The 17803-nt window shown below is 47.1% G+C and overlaps 1 protein-coding gene across 5 annotated transcripts in view; it reads right to left on the reverse strand.

The window, feature by feature from the left end:
• Positions 1-644: 644 nt before the first annotated feature.
• The window catches only part of PLXND1 (plexin D1), a 109857-nt gene continuing 92698 nt past the window's right edge, over positions 645-17803 (reverse strand). For all 5 annotated transcript variants that reach the window (XM_073574967.1, XM_073574966.1, XM_073574969.1 and 2 more), the window contains 14 exons: positions 16855-16962; positions 14323-14453; positions 11364-11562; positions 10673-10819; positions 8291-8447; positions 8031-8134; positions 7375-7438; positions 6959-6993; positions 5580-5684; positions 5188-5351; positions 4222-4369; positions 2486-2626; positions 2328-2402; positions 645-2236 (listed from right to left, as the gene is read on the reverse strand). In XM_073574967.1, the coding sequence (XP_073431068.1) occupies positions 2120-2236; positions 2328-2402; positions 2486-2626; positions 4222-4369; positions 5188-5351; positions 5580-5684; positions 6959-6993; positions 7375-7438; positions 8031-8134; positions 8291-8447; positions 10673-10819; positions 11364-11562; positions 14323-14453; positions 16855-16962 (1695 nt within the window). In that variant the 3' untranslated portion in view covers positions 645-2119. The remainder of the gene's footprint in view (positions 2237-2327; positions 2403-2485; positions 2627-4221; positions 4370-5187; positions 5352-5579; positions 5685-6958; positions 6994-7374; positions 7439-8030; positions 8135-8290; positions 8448-10672; positions 10820-11363; positions 11563-14322; positions 14454-16854; positions 16963-17803) is intronic.

Consider the following 17803-nt stretch of genomic DNA (forward strand, 5'->3'; position numbering starts at 1 on the left):
GCCCACTGCAACTGTGGTTTGGCTGGACGGGAGAAGCCCGCCAGTTGGTAGTTAGGTTGTCCATTGTGTAGTTAGTGCCGGACAGGCAAGGATTTGTTTTATTTCTTTATGCATTGCTTTCACCATTAATAAACCTGACCCAGTGTCAGTTATACCCGGACCCCGGCTGTGCGCCTGAGTTTCATGCTGAACGCACGTGACCTTTGACCCCAGCAAAGGCGATCCCGGAGTGTTTTATCACAGTGTGCACTTCTTCCTCTTATATGTACACGGGTAATTAATAGTCGTGTAAGAGTATTGTATATAAATTATGCTATTAACCATTGTGGTCCTCTTGTGCTCTGTAATCCAACTGATGCGTGGGAGAGGTGCCGCCCTTATGTATCTGTAGGATTTCCTGTTCCTGGAGGGCGGATCCCCTCTCTCAGGTGGTGCTGTCATGGACTCCGAAAAATACCGTTAACCGGTGAGTAACTACTTTACTGACTGTACAAATTCTAAATCTTAAATTTTCACATATGACAATTCATGTATTTTGTGAAATGTTCTTATGCCAAAGATGCTGAATCAGTGATAACACAGTGGGAGTTAATGGCAGTGTTGCTGCAGCTCCGGCTGTGATTGGAGTGATCAGAAGTGAAGACTTGGGCTTTAAATATTTTATTACAAAGATCACATAGAACTTTAATACATAAACGGATCTTCCTCTATATACATCTACATACAGTGTGCATGATCGCCTCCGCCGCGAGAGGCATAAAGCGTTATGGTCTGAATTTCAGAGCCTGATCCTCCGCCTGTAACGCTGTGGAGAGTGGGGGTGGCTGTCTGGATGGATCATGTAATTCTTCCACGTTACACACCGTGGCTTACGGAATGCGTTTAGCCACGGAAGTGTCCCACAATGCATTGCAGGTGGCTGGGAATGAAGACTTTTGCTATATCTGTTTTATGTAGCGGGTTGTGTCGGAGGCATCAGCTTAAAACTCCATGGGTGTAACCTAAACAAGTCTGTGTTGCATGGAGAGGCAGTCTGCTGTACAGATCACACATCTGTGGTCAACCAGCCAATTTCACTACAAACCTTGCAAAAACCCTAGGGGGGGGGGGTCTTCTGGAATTCTGGAAGATAAAGATGGCCCTTAATACCCTTCTAGCAGGCGTCCAGTGACTATGGAGCCTCCATGGTCCGTGCACACGTCACACAGCTATGAATCAATAGGCGATCACAGTGACATCATCAGCCGTGGTGATGTCAACCATGTTGGATGTGAGCCAGATGGATCCCCAGAACTGATCTCGTCACTTCCCTGATCACCAGTCAATATAACGTTAACCCTTTCACAACCCTGGACCACCCCAGATTGTAAAACCATTGTCCAGTACAATGGCTGCCGCTCAGTGGTCCTCGTCCGTCTCGTCATCTCTGCTCTGCAGATCTGCACGGTGTTCACCACTCAGCTCCTGATATGTTGATGATCTGTGACATCATAAATCTGGAATATTGGTTGCATTCTGCACCCTGGAGCAGCCATATTTAAAGGGAAAGTCTTGCAAGGACCAGGATGCAATGCTAAGACCTTATATAATGCAGACGGCATGGAGCAAACGTAATGCGTGGGGTCACCCCTAACACCCCCCAATAATGCATCACCGCCTCAGTGTACATCAAGTGAATCCTTCTTTTCCTACCTAGCGGGAATGGATATGTGTGCAGAGTGGCGGCTCTTGTGCTCCACGTGCTTCATGGGTCACTAGATCCTGCAGATCACGACACTGCCTTTAAGTATCCTGGGATCCATGACTATAAGGCACTCGTAGAGTGATGTACAGATGGCGGCTCCTAAGTGCAGAAAGGAAGAAGAATCTTTCCTAGAAAGTGTTGGGGAAAAGAAATGTGGGTCTACAAACGGATGAAGTAATTTGGCAAGTAGGACCCCGATGGGGGCCAAGAGTGTCCTTGTGTGGCCCGAACCTTGACAATCCCACCAAGGAGATGTGAAGAGCCCATTTATGACTCTATGTAGAGTCCAGTGCACATCTTGATGGGCAGGAATATCCACCATCTTGGAGGTGGCCTCACCAAAAGCTTGTGTCCAGGGGGTCCGTGAAGACCCTTCTACGCTTCACTGCTACACGTGTAGATATCGTCCTCCATCAGGACGATCACTTGCTCGAATTTGTGCTGCAGCTGGCCACGTCTGGTGATGGGATTGGCTTCTAGGGCACTAACGATCTGTGGGGTAAGAAGGTACAGACGGGTGAGGGCCCGTGGCCGCCGCGCTGGCAGGAGCAGGGTGTTATCAGCGGCTTTCTGCGCAGCCTACCTGGGAGCGGTATTTCTTGGCGTACTTGTAGATTTCTGCCAGCGCCACATGGGTGTTGAATTTATTCTGGTACTTCTAAAATAAAAGGGGGGATTACAATATGGATTACAATGAAGGACCCCTAGATGTCTCCGCACCATGATGCGGCTGTCTCTTACCCGTGACTCCTCGGCCAGGTGGGCATTCATCTCCTGCTCGCTCAGAGGACTCATCTCCTTGATCTGCCGATAATATTTCTGCACAATCTTCCTATATTCTGGAATTTCCTTGGCGTACAGCAGCTTGTTGGTGGGGGAATCCTGGGAAATACATGCATGTAAATATTAGGAAGGGTCTCCAGACCCCAGAAATCAGAAGCCCATATACACCGATAAGCTCAGAATTTCTCCTTTAAACAGTAGCATTCCCGTCCTTTCAGGGGGTCGCTCCCGACCCCATAGCTGCACTCTCACCCCGTCTCCGGAGCAGCTGTGTGTGGCCGCTGGTACTGTTACTCTGCACTCTTTTCATGTCCCCCCTAAAGGCAGTTTCCTGCAAGTATTTATCAGCGTGGGTCAGTGAACTCTCCGAAAACATTCCCAGCTGTGCCGGGAGCCCGGAGACCCACAGAGGCCAAATCTGCACTGCAGGCCGTCAAAGAGCCCACGTTTCGCTGTGATCATGTAAAGAGGAGCCCTGCCACGGTGTGCGCCATCACGTGTGCCAGCTACTTTTATTGTATGTAAAGAATGTTTCAGTTATGGCAGGAAACATGTCAATGTGTCACGTGAATGTAATAGCGTGGCGGTCTTAAATTATTTGGAATTTAGATGTTGCAGTCATCTCACAATCAAGGTGCAGAATCATGAGCGCAGCTCAGGATGTGACTGGAGTATGGGTATGTGCACACGTTGTGGAATCGTGTACGGATCCGCAGCAGTTTTCCATGGGATGTAGTACCATGTTATCCTATGAAAAACAAAAACCGCTGTGCACATGCTGCGGAAAATTCTGCACGGAAAGGCAGGTTTATTTTCTGCAGCATGTCAATGCTTTGTGCGGATTCTGCAGCGTTTTTACACCTATTCCATTATAGGAATCCGCAGGTGTAAAAATGCAGGCGAAATCCGCAGGTAAAACGCAGGTCATTTTGACCTGTGGATTCTGCAGATTCCACGCGGAAAAATCCGCACACGAATCCGCAATGTGTGCACATACCCTAAAGCACATGAGGTCTTTTATCAGGACAAATTAATTAAAAAAGGCTCACATTTTTACATATCCAAATTTACAATGTATGATCTATTTCTGCATCGCCTTCGGCCTCTTTCACACTTCTGTTTTTTCGCGTCAGTCATAATCCGCCAATTTTAAAAAAAAACAGATCCGCCAAAAAAGGGGCAGATCCGTTTTTTTCCCCCATAGACTTACATTATTGGCGGATCTTGACTGACGGTCATCCGTCACCCCCGTTGTTTGGTATTTATGAGGTTGAAAAGTTTAGAGTCAAGACTGTGAATTTTGTCTACTTGAACCCCGGCCTTATCCAGCTTGCTGATGGTTTCCGAGAAGAAATAAATGAAAAAAAAAAAAAATCCATAAAAGTTAATAAATGCACATTACAAGGATGTTGGGTTTGGTATCTGCCGATGATGGAGCCAGAGAGGAGCAGAGGAAATATTAAGCCTGTGTGTTTTTGGCAGTTTTATACTGTCCCAGGGGATGTGAGTAACATGTCGGGCATTTTCCCAGAGAGAAAACATGTAAGCAGCGGTAGATGTGGGTTCTGGACGCGTGATTTTGCACTTACAAATAGTATATAATCTCTCAGGGAGGAAATAAACAGAGACGATGTGTTCTGCCCTCAAGAAGTGGCGGGCGCACAATTAACTCTGCTCACGTCACTCCGTCTCACCTTGCCCAGCTGCATGTCGGAGATGGAGCAGGCGTCGATGAACGCTTGGGCGATGACCGACAGGCAGGCGTCCATGTGGTCCGACTTCTCCATGTCAAATACGAATTCAGGATTTTTCAGGATATTCACCCAGAAGCGCAGGGGAAGACTGAAGGATGGAGAAGCAGAATGGTGAGATGAAGATGCAGCACCTACAAGAGCCTGCATTACATCCTGGAGATCTGTCCTGCTCACAGAGCTGCAGAGCTCGTTACAGTGTATCGCTACTTTGTCTTTTTGACTTGGGGAACCAAAGCACGACTCCGGTCAAGATGTCAGGCAATAATTACTATGAGCCCTCGTGACAAGACCGTGGTGCCAAATGCAATCCTCGCCTGAGTCCGAGTATGATATTTGCAGCTTAATCCCTTAGATGCCGCTGTCAACTGTGACGGTGACATTTAAGAGGTTGGAATTGGTGGAACGATTCCCTTGCAATGCAACTCCATCATTACAACAAGGTGCTGATGGCATTAACACGGCAGTCAGATGAGTAATTTCACAATACACGCAGTATTCAAATAACCCTAGGAGGACAAAATACAAAAAAAAAAAAAAACGCAAGCACCACCCTCCAAAAAAATTCTGTGCATATAAAATCAAATATCAGAGTATGCAACCCAGGTGGTGAAGGTCAAATTTAATGCAGAATCGCTGTTTTGTAGTCACTTTTCTTTTTATTACGCTTATTTTTGTAGCGGGAATTGGGACGTAGTCTGGACACCAAAATGGTAACAATAAAAACGAAAGGTGGTACCAAAATAAGAAGCACAAGGAGGAAAAAAAGAATCGAACCCTAAGAGATGGTGGAGCACGCAGTGTAGATAAACGTGTTTCCATTCACTGACAATAAGAAGAGATGTTGACATTGGTAAATATCTTCCTTTTTTGTGTTCCGTGGACCAGGATGCAGAATTTGCTTCCTACCTGTTGGTCTTCCAGATGTGCAGGGTGTCGGGGTCACAGATCCCCCTCTTCTCCGACTGCTCTTCAAGGAAATCAAAGAAGTACTTGATGGCCAGGGGCGGCCGGTCGTCACGGATACTGAGGATGGCTCTGAAGAGGTCGTCCAGGAATTTCTGCAACGTTCCCTGAAAACCAATAGACAGAGATGACGCCCCCCCGAGAGCCAATGTAAAAATGGGCGATGAGCGGCGTCTGGACCCTGGTAATATTCCCTACACACAGCGAGTAAAACGCCAAGAATATCGATGCCCCCGGCTCCCTCACGGTCTTGAGAGCAGCCATTATTATTATTATTATTATTATGGCGGAGTTCTCCTGACATAAGTGGTAATGGCAGGAGCAGATTCTCGTACCTTTGTAGAGAGCAGGCGGGTAAGATAGATTTCAGGCAGAACCTTCTTCCTGTGACTTTGCCGGTGAGATTTCTTATGTTCGAGGATATCGTCCGTCGGGAGGACCTGGAACATTACGGATCGTAAATAATCAGAATTTATATATATTTCTCAGCTCACTGAACGTTATAGGCCTCGTTCATCAGAACCGTTGTAGTTGCCGATAGCAACCAATCAGAGATCAGCTTTCATGTTTGAAAATCAGTGTAAGACATGAAAGCTGAGCTCTGATTGGTTGTTCTGGGCATCCACAGTGACCTCATGTTAGACAGTTTTGATAAATGAGGCCTAATCTGACAGGCTGGTTGCTAAGTGGGGTTTTCCATAGCAACCAGTCTCTGAGGCTAGCAACATTGACAGTGAGGAATGAGGGGCGCACCCCGATATCACCTTCTTAGAATCTTAGTCAACCTCACATTTTTTTACCCTTCTTTTGGGGTAGGAAGAATGAGGTCAAGTTTGTCTCTTTAAGGACCCGTAAGGACCTCCATAGGTGTCCGATCCTCTTGAATCACGTCTACATGAATATATGCCGTGGATTATCATGATCTCCAACAGGCCTGTTATTTTTTACAGGTTAGCCCCAAGAAACAGACCTTAAAGGGGTAGGGATTATGTAAATATGCCCCAAAGTGGGCATTTAAGGCACGGTATGAGAGGTTCCAGTGACGGGATTGATATATTGGGAGGGTCCGCCTGCAGATAAGCCGATACGGCCAGCGAACCCCCATGTGCTGCCGACAATAATGATCATAATCCAATCCCCATCAGTCGGGTGATTGGCGACACCTCCATGATCGGGACTGAACGTTCTTATGATTCTCGATCATCGGCTTGTGTCAATGACCCATTCTCCTGCAGGGAGCGTGCAGTGTGGGGGGCACGGCTGTCACCTGACATTCCTCCGCTGACCCCAAATTCCTGTGCCCCTCACTGGAGCTCACAGAGTGCAGACGGCTTCCAATCAGACAGTCTCGGGTCCCGTGAAATTATTTGCTATCCCGCCGCTGTCTAATCTGTATAAATTCAATGTTTGAGGCCGCCGCCATCTTTCTTGTGGCCGCTCCCTATCCCCCAGTAATCTGTTCATCTGAATGAGGTTTGCAGAATTCTAGGCACCCAAAACAGAAATAATCGGATGTATGCAGAAACTTCTGTAACAAATCTACAGCGTGTGAATAATCCTAAAGATGACAGTATCCAGAATATAAAGGAGCAGACAGTGAGATCCAGCGTCTTCTACAGTCTCAGAGAGAGCAGGAAGTTTTGATGCAGCTCTGGAGGTGACTGGAGTATTTACAATAATGCTCACACTAGTGCGTGCAGTATATATTACTTACCAAATGAAAATACTTGTCTGTGTCTAAATCTTTAACTGTAAGAAAAAGAAAAAGAGCACATTAATTGTACAATCACTCCCATCATTGCAGATACATTGCAGTGCTTGACCCTTTAACCTCTGGATAGTAAATTATCTCTTTAATGGCCAAGTTAATGGATCATTCCCAGCTCATAAACCACAGATAAGACATCTCAAGCAATTGAGCTTCTCATTTCAGTGTATCAGACCCTACAGTGAGTGAGGTCTCCGAGTGTAAACATTATTTCATTCACTGACAGCAAGCAGAGATCTTGAAAATAATAAGCAATTGACATGAAGGATATTACAATGTTGCAAAACTTCCTATTTTACAATGAGAACATGAAAATTAAAAACTACTTTTCCACATGATTTTTGACCTCAAGATCGTCTCACCTCGCCCCAGGGTGTTATCCCGTTGATCTTTCAGACTCATCGCCAGCGATGCCCCATCACACACCTGGCACAAGAAAACCCTTATTATAATGGATATAATCCATATAATATGTCAGTATTGAGCAGTTTCTCAGGTCTACACGCATAGAATATGGAGAAGGAAGAGTTAATAACTCGCCATATGTACGTGTTTTTTACCTGGTGTAAAAGCCGCTGTTCTCCTGAATCCGGCAAGGTTTTGCTTTTGTTCCTGCCCCTCTCTGTTCCTAAGATATGGCTTCATCTTCGCTGTATATAAATCTATTGTTCCTAGTGGGCGGGTTCTCATGGTGACACCCACAGAGACCATTTCATGACCACACCTACTTCATTGCAAGACTAAATTTATATACAGGGAAGATGGGGCCATATCTCAGGAACAGAGACGAGCAGGGACAAAAGCAAAACATCGCCGGATTCAGGAGAACAACAGCATTTACACCAAGCAAAAAAATTACATATTTATGGGAAGTGACAGGTCCCCTTTAAGTGTCACAGGGGTAGGGTCTTTGCATACACTGGAGGGAAATAAATATGGATATGAGGATCACGGGCAATACTGGTGCCCAACTCATAGCTCTTCTGGTGGACAAAGTGACATCCAAACTTCCTGGTACCTTATAGTGTGATAATGTGTTCAGCTTTTTCCTTCCGTCCTCCATGATGGACGAGTCATCGAGGTCTCGGAGGATGTAGCCCCTGGAACTGAATGCAAACCACTCTGTGGGAAGGTTGAAAGAAAGTCGTACACATGAATCACATTTCCATTGATTGGATTCAATGAGATGTATCCAATGTTGTACAATAAGACTGGACAGTGCTCTTATCTGATGATTACAGTGTAACTATCATGACTGTATGATGCCTCCGTGATTACCTAGGTCCACGTCCTCCACCTGCGGCCACTGTGAGTAGGGCAGGTTCTTGCAGAAAGCCTCCAATATTTTCTCTTTACACTGGCTGACGGTGTCTGTGTCCAGCACACGTACAGTTAATGAGTCCATGCCGCAGCCCTGGAAAGAGACGTTTATATTCTGCAAAAGAGATCATTAGAAGAGATTAGTCGCTGACCAACGATAAGAATAAAATAAGCAAAACATGCATGGTAATAGCTACAAAAGTGTCCAGTGTGAAAAGCTGCTACAGAACAGTATGGAAACTCCACCAACAGAATAGTGAGTGCAGTATAACACAGGATGTAACTCAGGATCAGTAATGTAATGTATGTACACAGTGACTGCACCAGCAGAATAGTGAGTGCAGCTCTGGAGTATAATACAGGATGTAACTCAGGATCAGTAATGTATGTACACAGTGACTGCACCAGCAGAATAGTGAGTGCAGCTCTGGAGTATAATTCAGGATGTAACTCAGGATCAGTAATGTAATGTATGTACACAGTGACTGCACCAGCAGAATAGTGAGCGCAGCTCTGGAATATAATACAGGATGTAACTCAGGATCAGTAATGTATGTACACAGTGACTGCACCAGCAGCATAGTGAGTGCAGCTCCAGGGTATAATACAGGATGTAACTCAGCATCAGTAATGTAATGTATGTACACAGTGACTGCACCAGCAGAATAGTGAGTGCAACTCTGGGGTACAATACAGGATGTAACTCAGGATCAGTAATGTAATGTATGTACACAGTGACTGCACCAGCAGAATAGTGAGTGCAGCTCTGGGGTACAATACAGGATGTAACTCAGGATCAGTAATGTAATGTACGTACACAGTGACTGCACCAGCAGAATAGTGAGTGCAGCTCCGGGGTATAATACAGGATGTAACTCAGGATCAGTAATATAATGTACGTACACAGTGACTGCACCAGCAGAATAGTGAGTGCAGCTCTGGAGTATAATACAGGATGTAACTCAGGATCAGTAATGTACGTACACAGTGACTGCACCAGCAGAATAGTGAGTGCAGCTCTGGGGTATAATACAGGATAAGTAATGAATGTACACAGTGACTGCACATTTTAAGCATTTTCTCCTTCCCGTCTATAATGTCTCGTGAGCCTCGTTTACTTTCTTGCTATTACGTTACAATCTTGTGTAATTATGTCTTAATGATATAATGTGATTCTATAATCTGAACGGCTGGAATCTGACACTCCGCCGATATTATCAGCTTTGATATCACAAGGGGTCAGTGGAGGGGACCCGGCTGAGTGGACTGGCGTCCATTACTAGATATGAGATAACGCTTGTCCTGAAGCCGGACGTTCTCCTGCTTCAATCTTACAACATAACAATGTATCACATCTGGACGCTGAGATTCAGCCACAACTTTTATCTACCAGCACAAATCTCTTCCATGTCCTGAATATTTGCTACAATATGTCCGTGCAAGTAAAATGTATCAGTCTGGAGTCCTGTGTGAGGAATAGGAGATATTCATGTCGTCATTGACAGCAAGCAGAGATCTTGAGATCGGTGAGGGATTGAAGTGTATTTTACAAAGCTGCAGAACTCGATGATTAATCCTCCCTGTACTTTGTGATTCTCTGGAGGTGACACATTGTCTGGAGCTTCTCTCCCCTCCCGGGAAAGTCCACTTTGGAGATGAGTGGTCTTCCCTTCTCCCCGTGAGGTAGGAGCCATAAATCACAGCCCTCCTGGGGGACGTGCTCCTCCATCCATTCCCCAGGACAGAGCAGATGGGGCTCTAGGTTAAATCTTTCCTCTGTCTGGGATATTTCAGGGAATGTTAGAAGAGACGGCTCGGAAAACAACGGATCATTTCCATCATCCATCAAAGTAACACTTCAAAACTATTTGTAAAAACATGAAATATTTTTGCGCTCATTTTTCATTCTGTCAGTCTGTCTGTCTGTGCGCGGCTCTGCTGACATCACCGCGTGCGCTGCGTCCCTGGAGAGTAAGTTTTGTCAAAGGAACATGTCATTTACCATGGGTTGAATTTGTACCATACTTTTCCCATTACAGGGGTGGACCCCGATGCAAAATGTGCACCTACCTCTGCTGTGTAGGATACTGGTGTCTTGTGTGGCAGAAGGACGCTGTGGCCCCTCAGGAACAAGGGCCCGCCAGCACATTAGCTAGTGGGGGAGAAGAGACCCCAACCATGGCTCTCCTATATTGGACTCATTTCAGCTGTTATAATGGGAGAGGCTCCTTCATTTCGGCATGTCTGCTTCAATGTGAGCTGTCAGGCGGTAGGTTAAGCCCCCTACCATAACTGTTGTGCCTGCCATACCATCCCCCATCCTGCGGGGGCACTGCTTACCATAGGTTTGGCTTCAATGTTCTCTCTTAGAAGCCATTCCTCGTTCAGGGTGTATCTGGCCTTTCCTGTGATGGCGTCAATGGATCCCTTGTTGATTTGCTGCTTTATGGCGCACAGGAGCAAGAAAAAAGGCTCGCCGACCGTCTCCTGCGGGCAAAACATTGGACAGTCAGAATTAAATGCCCACTAAGCATCAAAGACTGATATTATAACACGTGAGGTCGGGGCGCAGTGGATGGAAGGCTGCAGTCAGTCAGGCGATCGCCCTTTGCCGTCCCCCCACCATCCCCATTCTCCCTTGTGATCTCACGGTCATGGTGGTAATTATACTTGGATTTGTTTGCACAGTCCAACTGACTGGAACTAATCAATTCCAGGCCGCCCCCTGACGCTGCTCCTTACAGCTCACGCTTATTAGTGGGGGCTTCACTATCATAACAAAACTTATGACCTTTCACCTCAGTGCCAGGCAGGCGGCAGCGAGGACTGTATAAATATCGTGTGTAGACAATGCTACTGAAAAAGTGTCTCGCTTTATTCATTTGGAGGAAGTCATTTTTAGTTGCACGCTTCACTTCCTGTTGTGATTATTCCAGTGCATTACTTCACTTTCCATGCAGGTGTTATCTGCACGTGTGACCCCAGTTACAGCATGGAAGGGCCCATTATACAGACCGTGCAGTCTCCGTACCCGCAGACAGCTGTACATGCAGATGGACATCCAGTTGGTCAGCATCTTCTCCACCACGGATTCCGTCCTGCGCAGCATTAGTTTGGGGTTTTTGGAAGCCGAGGAGTCAATGAGGTCAACCAGCAGATCCTTCATAATACTCGTGTAATACTCCAGCTTTCCATGGAGGGCGATGGTGAGCAGAGAAGCCAAATTACACCTGAATTGGGGATATAATATTGAGAAGAAAGGGTCAGAGGAGCCTAAAGATGGGGGAACCTTGTGGGAATTACTGTTTCTGCATGGTAACATATGTGAGTATTTGATGAAATGTTTTGCACCTTGTGCAATTGTTTCCTTTGTGTGGGCAAGAGCTGTCTGTTGGCAGATTTGTAGACTTGTCCATGCAAAACCAACATAATTCCTCCAGTTCATCAAGAGGCTGGTCAACTATTGTAAGTCCCACCCATGCTTAACAGGTTGTCTCACTATCATAAGCCGCACCCATGCTTAGCAGGTTGTCCTACTATAAGAACCACCCATGCTTAGCTGGCTTTCCAAATATCATAAGCCCCACCCATAATTACCTGGGTTACCCACTATCATAAGCTCCACCCATGCTTAGCTGGCTGGCCCACTATCATAAGCTCCACCCATTACCTAGGTTACCCACTATCATAAGCCCCTCCCATGCTTAGCTGGCTGGCACACTATCATAAGCTCCACCCATTATTACCTGGGTAACACACTATCATACAGTGGGGAAAAAAAGTATTTAGTCAGTCAGCAATAGTGCAAGTTCCACCACTTAAAAAGATGAGAGGCGTCTGTAATTTACATCATAGGTAGACCTCAACTATGGGAGACAAACTGAGAAAAAAAATCCAGAAAATCACATTGTCTGTTTTTTTTTCATTTTATTTGCATATTATGGTGGAAAAGAAGTATTTGGTCAGAAACAAAATTTCATCTCAATACTTTGTGATATATCCTTTGTTGGCAATGACAGAGGTCAAACGTTTTCTGTAAGTCTTCACAAGGTTGCCACACACTGTTGTTGGTATGTTGGCCCATTCCTCCATGCAGATCTCCTCTAGAGCAGTGATGTTTTTGGCTTTTCGCTTGGCAACACGGACTTTCAACTCCCTCCAAAGGTTTTCTATAGGGTTGAGATCTGGAGTCTGGCTAGGCCACTCCAGGACCTTGAAATGCTTCTTACGAAGCCACTCCTTCGTTGCCCTGGCGGTGTGCTTTGGATCATTGTCATGTTGAAAGACCCAGCCACATTTCATCTTCAATGCCCTTGCTGATGGAAGGAGGTTTGCACTCAAAATCTCACGATACATGGCCCCATTCATTCTTTCATGTACCCGGATCAGTCGTCCTGGCCCCTTTGCAGAGAAACAGCCCCAAAGCATGATGTTTCCACCACCATGCTTTACAGTAGGTATGGTGTTTGATGGATGCAACTCAGTATTCTTTTTCCTCCAAAGACGACAAGTTGTGTTTCTACCAAACAGTTCCAGTTTGGTTTCATCAGACAATAGGACATTCTCCCAAAACTCCTCTGGATCATCCAAATGCTCTCTAGCAAACTTCAGACGGGCCCGGACATGTACAGGCTTAAGCAGTGGGACACGTCTGGCACTGCAGGATCTGAGTCCATGGTGGCGTAGTGTGTTACTTATGGTAGGCCTTGTTACATTGGTCCCAGCTCTCTGCAGTTCATTCACTAGGTCCCCCCGCGTGGTTCTGGGATTTTTGCTCACCGTTCTTGTGATCATTCTGACCCCACGGGGTGGGATTTTGCGTGGAGCACCAGATCGAGGGAGATTATCAGTGGTCTTGTATGTCTTCCATTTTCTAATTATTGCTCTCACAGTTGATTTCTTCACTCCAAGCTGGTTGGCTATTGCAGATTCAGTCTTCCCAGCCTGGTGCAGGGCTACAATTTTGTTTCTGGTGTCCTTTACAGCTCTTTGGTCTTCACCATAGTGGAGTTTGGAGTCAGACTGTTTGAGGGTGTGCACAGGTGTCTTTTTATACTGATAACAAGTTTAAACAGGTGCCATTACTACAGGTAATGAGTGGAGGAAAGAGGAGACTCTTAAAGAAGAAGTTACAGGTCTGTGAGAGCCAGAAATCTTGATTGCTTGTTTCTGACCAAATACTTATTTTCCACCATAATATGCAAATAAAATGAAAAAAAAAACAGACAATGTGATTTTCTGGATTTTTTTTTTCTCACTTTGTCTCCCATAGTTGAGGTCTACCTATGATGTAAATTACAGACGCCTCTCATCTTTTTAAGTGGTGGAACTTGCACTATTGCTGACTGACTAAATACTTTTTTTCCCCACTGTAAGTTCCACTCATGCTTAGCTAGCTGTCCAACTATCATCCACCCCTGCTTAACAGGCTGTGTCACTAAAGCTCAACCCCCCTCCATAAGCTCCATACCCTGCTACATAAGTCCTCCTTTTGTCATAAGCCAGACCCCACCTGAAACTGTCCCAACTATTATAGCCCCTACCCTCTGCTTGACAGCCTGTCTTACTGATAAAAGTCCCACCCCTGCTTAACAGGCTGTCCTAAGCTCTGCTTTTCCCGATCAGGCACTACTACTGCTCCATTGGTGCCCCATGCCCACCCTTCATTGACACCCTACACTACTACCCTCTACAGTCCCATTACCCTCGACAGGTTGCCCCTCTACCCTTATGCCCAATCATTCTCTACAGACTATGCCAATGCTTGCCATATAAATGAACTGGATCAGGCCAAGCAGCAAAAAAAACTATAAAAAAAAAGTTTTAAAATTCATTGACATGTGCTGAATATTCAAGAGATTATCATCTATGTGAGATCTCCAAAGTAATTTTCATTTGCAGATTATTTTTTCGGCTGCAAAACACGTCCCTTCCTCGAGGCCTTGGGGCGAAAGTAATCAGAGGACGAGAGCGTGAGACACCGCCGGTACCTGTCTCGCACGGCGAAGTCCTTCTGCGCCTCCACCGCGTGGATAAAAGTGACCAGGAAGTGGCGGTTGCTGAGCAGAGTGGACAGGGTCGCGATTCCTTCCTCCATGTTCGTGCGGCAATTCTCTGGAACCTGCCACAGACAATGGGAATTAGTGCAGAATATTCCCACTCCTTTTCTATAGATGACAGCTCCTAAGATCTCTGCTTGCTGCCGGTGAATGGAAAGATTATGGTTTATATATCCAGAGACCGTCATGTCCGACTCAAGCTGCACAGATTGTGACGAACCGTGTGCCTGCGTCAGTTTTCATCTTTTGGATATTAGTGAGAATTGATCTATTCCCTGACATGTAGCAGAGATATTGCAGAACTTTTTACTATGCAACAATGCAATAAATGAAATAAAAGGTTCCCGTCGGGTTTGCCTCATCCCCTTCTCCTAACATTCCCGTCAGATTCAGATTTGCATTAACTAGGAGGTTTCTCGCAGTTTTGGGGGCTCATGGCCGGGAGTGAGCGGCACTTAAAATGTTCCGCAATTTGGGATTTAAGTGTTGGAAACAATGAATAATACCACTGATCTTTCTCACCAGGAACTGAAATTAACATGAAGCTCGCAACAAAAAAAAAGAAATCACGCGAGGGTCCTCCTGAGAGCGGTGGGATCCGGCCGCTCGTAGCCAAATATTGCGACCACTGACGGAGACTGAAGAGTGGATCCTAATAGAAGCCACTAAACGTCTGCGCGGTCCCGTAGCTGCGGATGTAGATGGATGGCGGCTGAGCGCATTGCTCCCGCTCTGTGTGAGACCTTTCATGTCGCCTCCCCGGTCTCATTTCTGGTTCCATTTTGGAGCCTGAGCCAAAACAAACAGTCCGAGGAGATCTGAGTGTCACAGCCGAAAATTCCACATGACGAAGCGGAGACGTCTTCACCAATCACGTGTACATAAGTACGGGGACACTTCATTAACTCCTAATTCTGAGCAAACACGGCTCAGGTTTCAGGATCACCAGAGGGCTACGGGGGTCCCGAGGATTAGGGGAATCTTTAGTAAGGACCCTAGGAACAATGCAGGAATTGGCAGCCATGAATGTCTAGTATGGCGGGACTATAACGGGGAGCGGTCAGAGACGGGATGGGGAGCGGTCAGAGACGGGATGAGGAGCGATCAGAGACAGGATGGGAAAGGGTCAGAGACGGGATGGGGACCTTTCAGAGACGGGATGGGGAACGATCAGGGACGAGATGGAGAGCGATCAGAGACGTGACGGGGAGCGATCAGAGAAGGGATAGGGAGCGATCAGAGACGGAATTGGGAGCAATCAGAGACGGGATGGGGAGCGATCAGAGACGGGATGGGGAGCAATCAGAGAAGGGATGGGGAGCAATCAGAGACGGGATGGGGAGCGATCAGAGACGGGATGGGGAGCAATCAGAGACGGGATGGGGAGCGATCAGAGACGGGATGGGGAGCGATCAGAGACGGGATGGGGAGCAAACAGAAACGGGATGGGGAGCAATCAGAAACGGGATGGGGAGCAATCAGAAACGGGATGGGGAGCAATCAGAAACGGGATGGGGAGCGATCAGAAACGGGATGGGGAGCGATCAGAGACGGGATGGGGAGCGATCAGAGATGGAATTGGGAGCGATCAGAGACGGGATGGGGAGCAATCAGAGACGGGATGGGGAGCGATCAGAGACGGGATGGGGAGCGATCAGAGACGGGATGGGGAGCGATCAGAGACGGGATGGGGAGCGATCAGAGACGGGATGGGGAGCTATCAGAGACGGGATGGGGAGCGATCAGAGACGGGATGGGGAGCGATCAGAGACGGGATGGGGAGCGATCAGAGACGGGATGGGGAGCGATCAGAGACGGGATGGGGAGCGATCAGAGACGGGATGGGGAGCGATCGGAGACGGGATGGGGAGCGATCGGAGACGGGATGGGGAGCGATCGGAGACGGGATGGGGAGCGATCGGAGACGGGATGGGGAGCGATCGGAGACGGGATGGGGAGCGATCGGAGACGGGATGGGGAGCGATCGGAGACGGGATGGGGAGCGATCAGAGACGGGATGGGGAGCAATCAGAGATGGGATGGGGAGCAATCAGAGACGGGATGGGGAGCAATCAGAGACGGGACGGGGAACGATCAGAGACGGGATGGGAAGTGATCGGATGAGACAGGACGGGCACAATAGGAGCAGCAGACAAAAGCAGCTTAGAGTCCCAATAATATGGAGGGGCAAATTCCAGACACAGGTGGGGCTCTGACAACCCCCAATGTGTCCGCTCTGCCATCAAGATGACAGTGTCACTGCTGCTCAACAGACCAGGACATATGAGAGAAAAAGTAAGAAACAATTTTTTCTCATAAATGTGACAACACTAAAATGACAGCAATGGAAACCACCAGCATGAAGGAGAATAGCTGGGAATTTCCACTGCTCGCTGGATTCTGATGACTACATGGGGGGATTTCTAGTCACATGAGGCAGAATCAGAGAAGTGAGGGACTCACCTTCCACTCTGCGCACAGTAATGGGTGCGTCTCTGGGACCTGCACCCCCAGCTGGCTGTTGAAGTTTTTTGGGGGGATGATGTAACATTCTTCATAGATGGAGGAACACTGTGAAAAAACGGTTTGTAAGAAACACACCTGGTTGTAAGGAACAGACCTACGCTGATCACGATTGGTCATGACCTTCAGTGAGTGCTCGGCCTTCCTACAGTGCCCCCAGAGGGTAAATGAAGCATTACAGAATTTTCATTAAATGGACGAGCCGAGTCCTCCAGGGCGAAACCCACTTTATAGCCACTATACTAAGATGCCTGAGGGTCCTGTATCCCCCGCTATTAACTACCCCACCCCCTCTGATGATTTTATCACTGGAGTGGCCCTTTAATTAACAATCGTGATGATCTCTGCTCAAATTAGAGTCAGAAGTGGGAGACAGATGTGCAGAATGGGAAGTTGTGTTAGAGACTTTCACAATCAGAAGCTTTATTATGTAGGAGACAAGCGCTCAGCTTCCTCTTTATGTTTCCCACCCCCCAGAATATTAGGATCTGCGGTTCTCAGAATCATCACTTTTCTGCCCCTGTTTCCTCCTCTGTATCTGCAGTCTCATATACCGCCTGAGCAGCCCCCAATAGCCCATAATGAAGCCCCCACCTCGTCCATGGTCCGCATCCAAATCCCAACCACAAACACTAATTACTAAGCAGATACAATGTGTCTGTTCTGTCTCCTGTGGAATCACATGTATCGTCTGCGAATCATCAGATCAGGTCTCATCATATCCCCCCACTCTCATCATATCCCCCCCGAATCTCATCATATCCCCCCCTCTCATAATATTCCCCCGACTCTCATCATATCCCCCCCGACTCTCATCATATCCCCCACTCTCATCAAATCCCCCCGACTCTCAAATCCCCCCGAATCTCATCATATCTCCCCCCTCTCA

Source organism: Dendrobates tinctorius, unplaced genomic scaffold (genome assembly GCF_039654945.1).
Source record: "Dendrobates tinctorius isolate UK_male_01 unplaced genomic scaffold, ASM3965494v1 ptg000041l, whole genome shotgun sequence".
Lineage (NCBI taxonomy): Eukaryota > Metazoa > Chordata > Amphibia > Anura > Dendrobatidae > Dendrobates > Dendrobates tinctorius.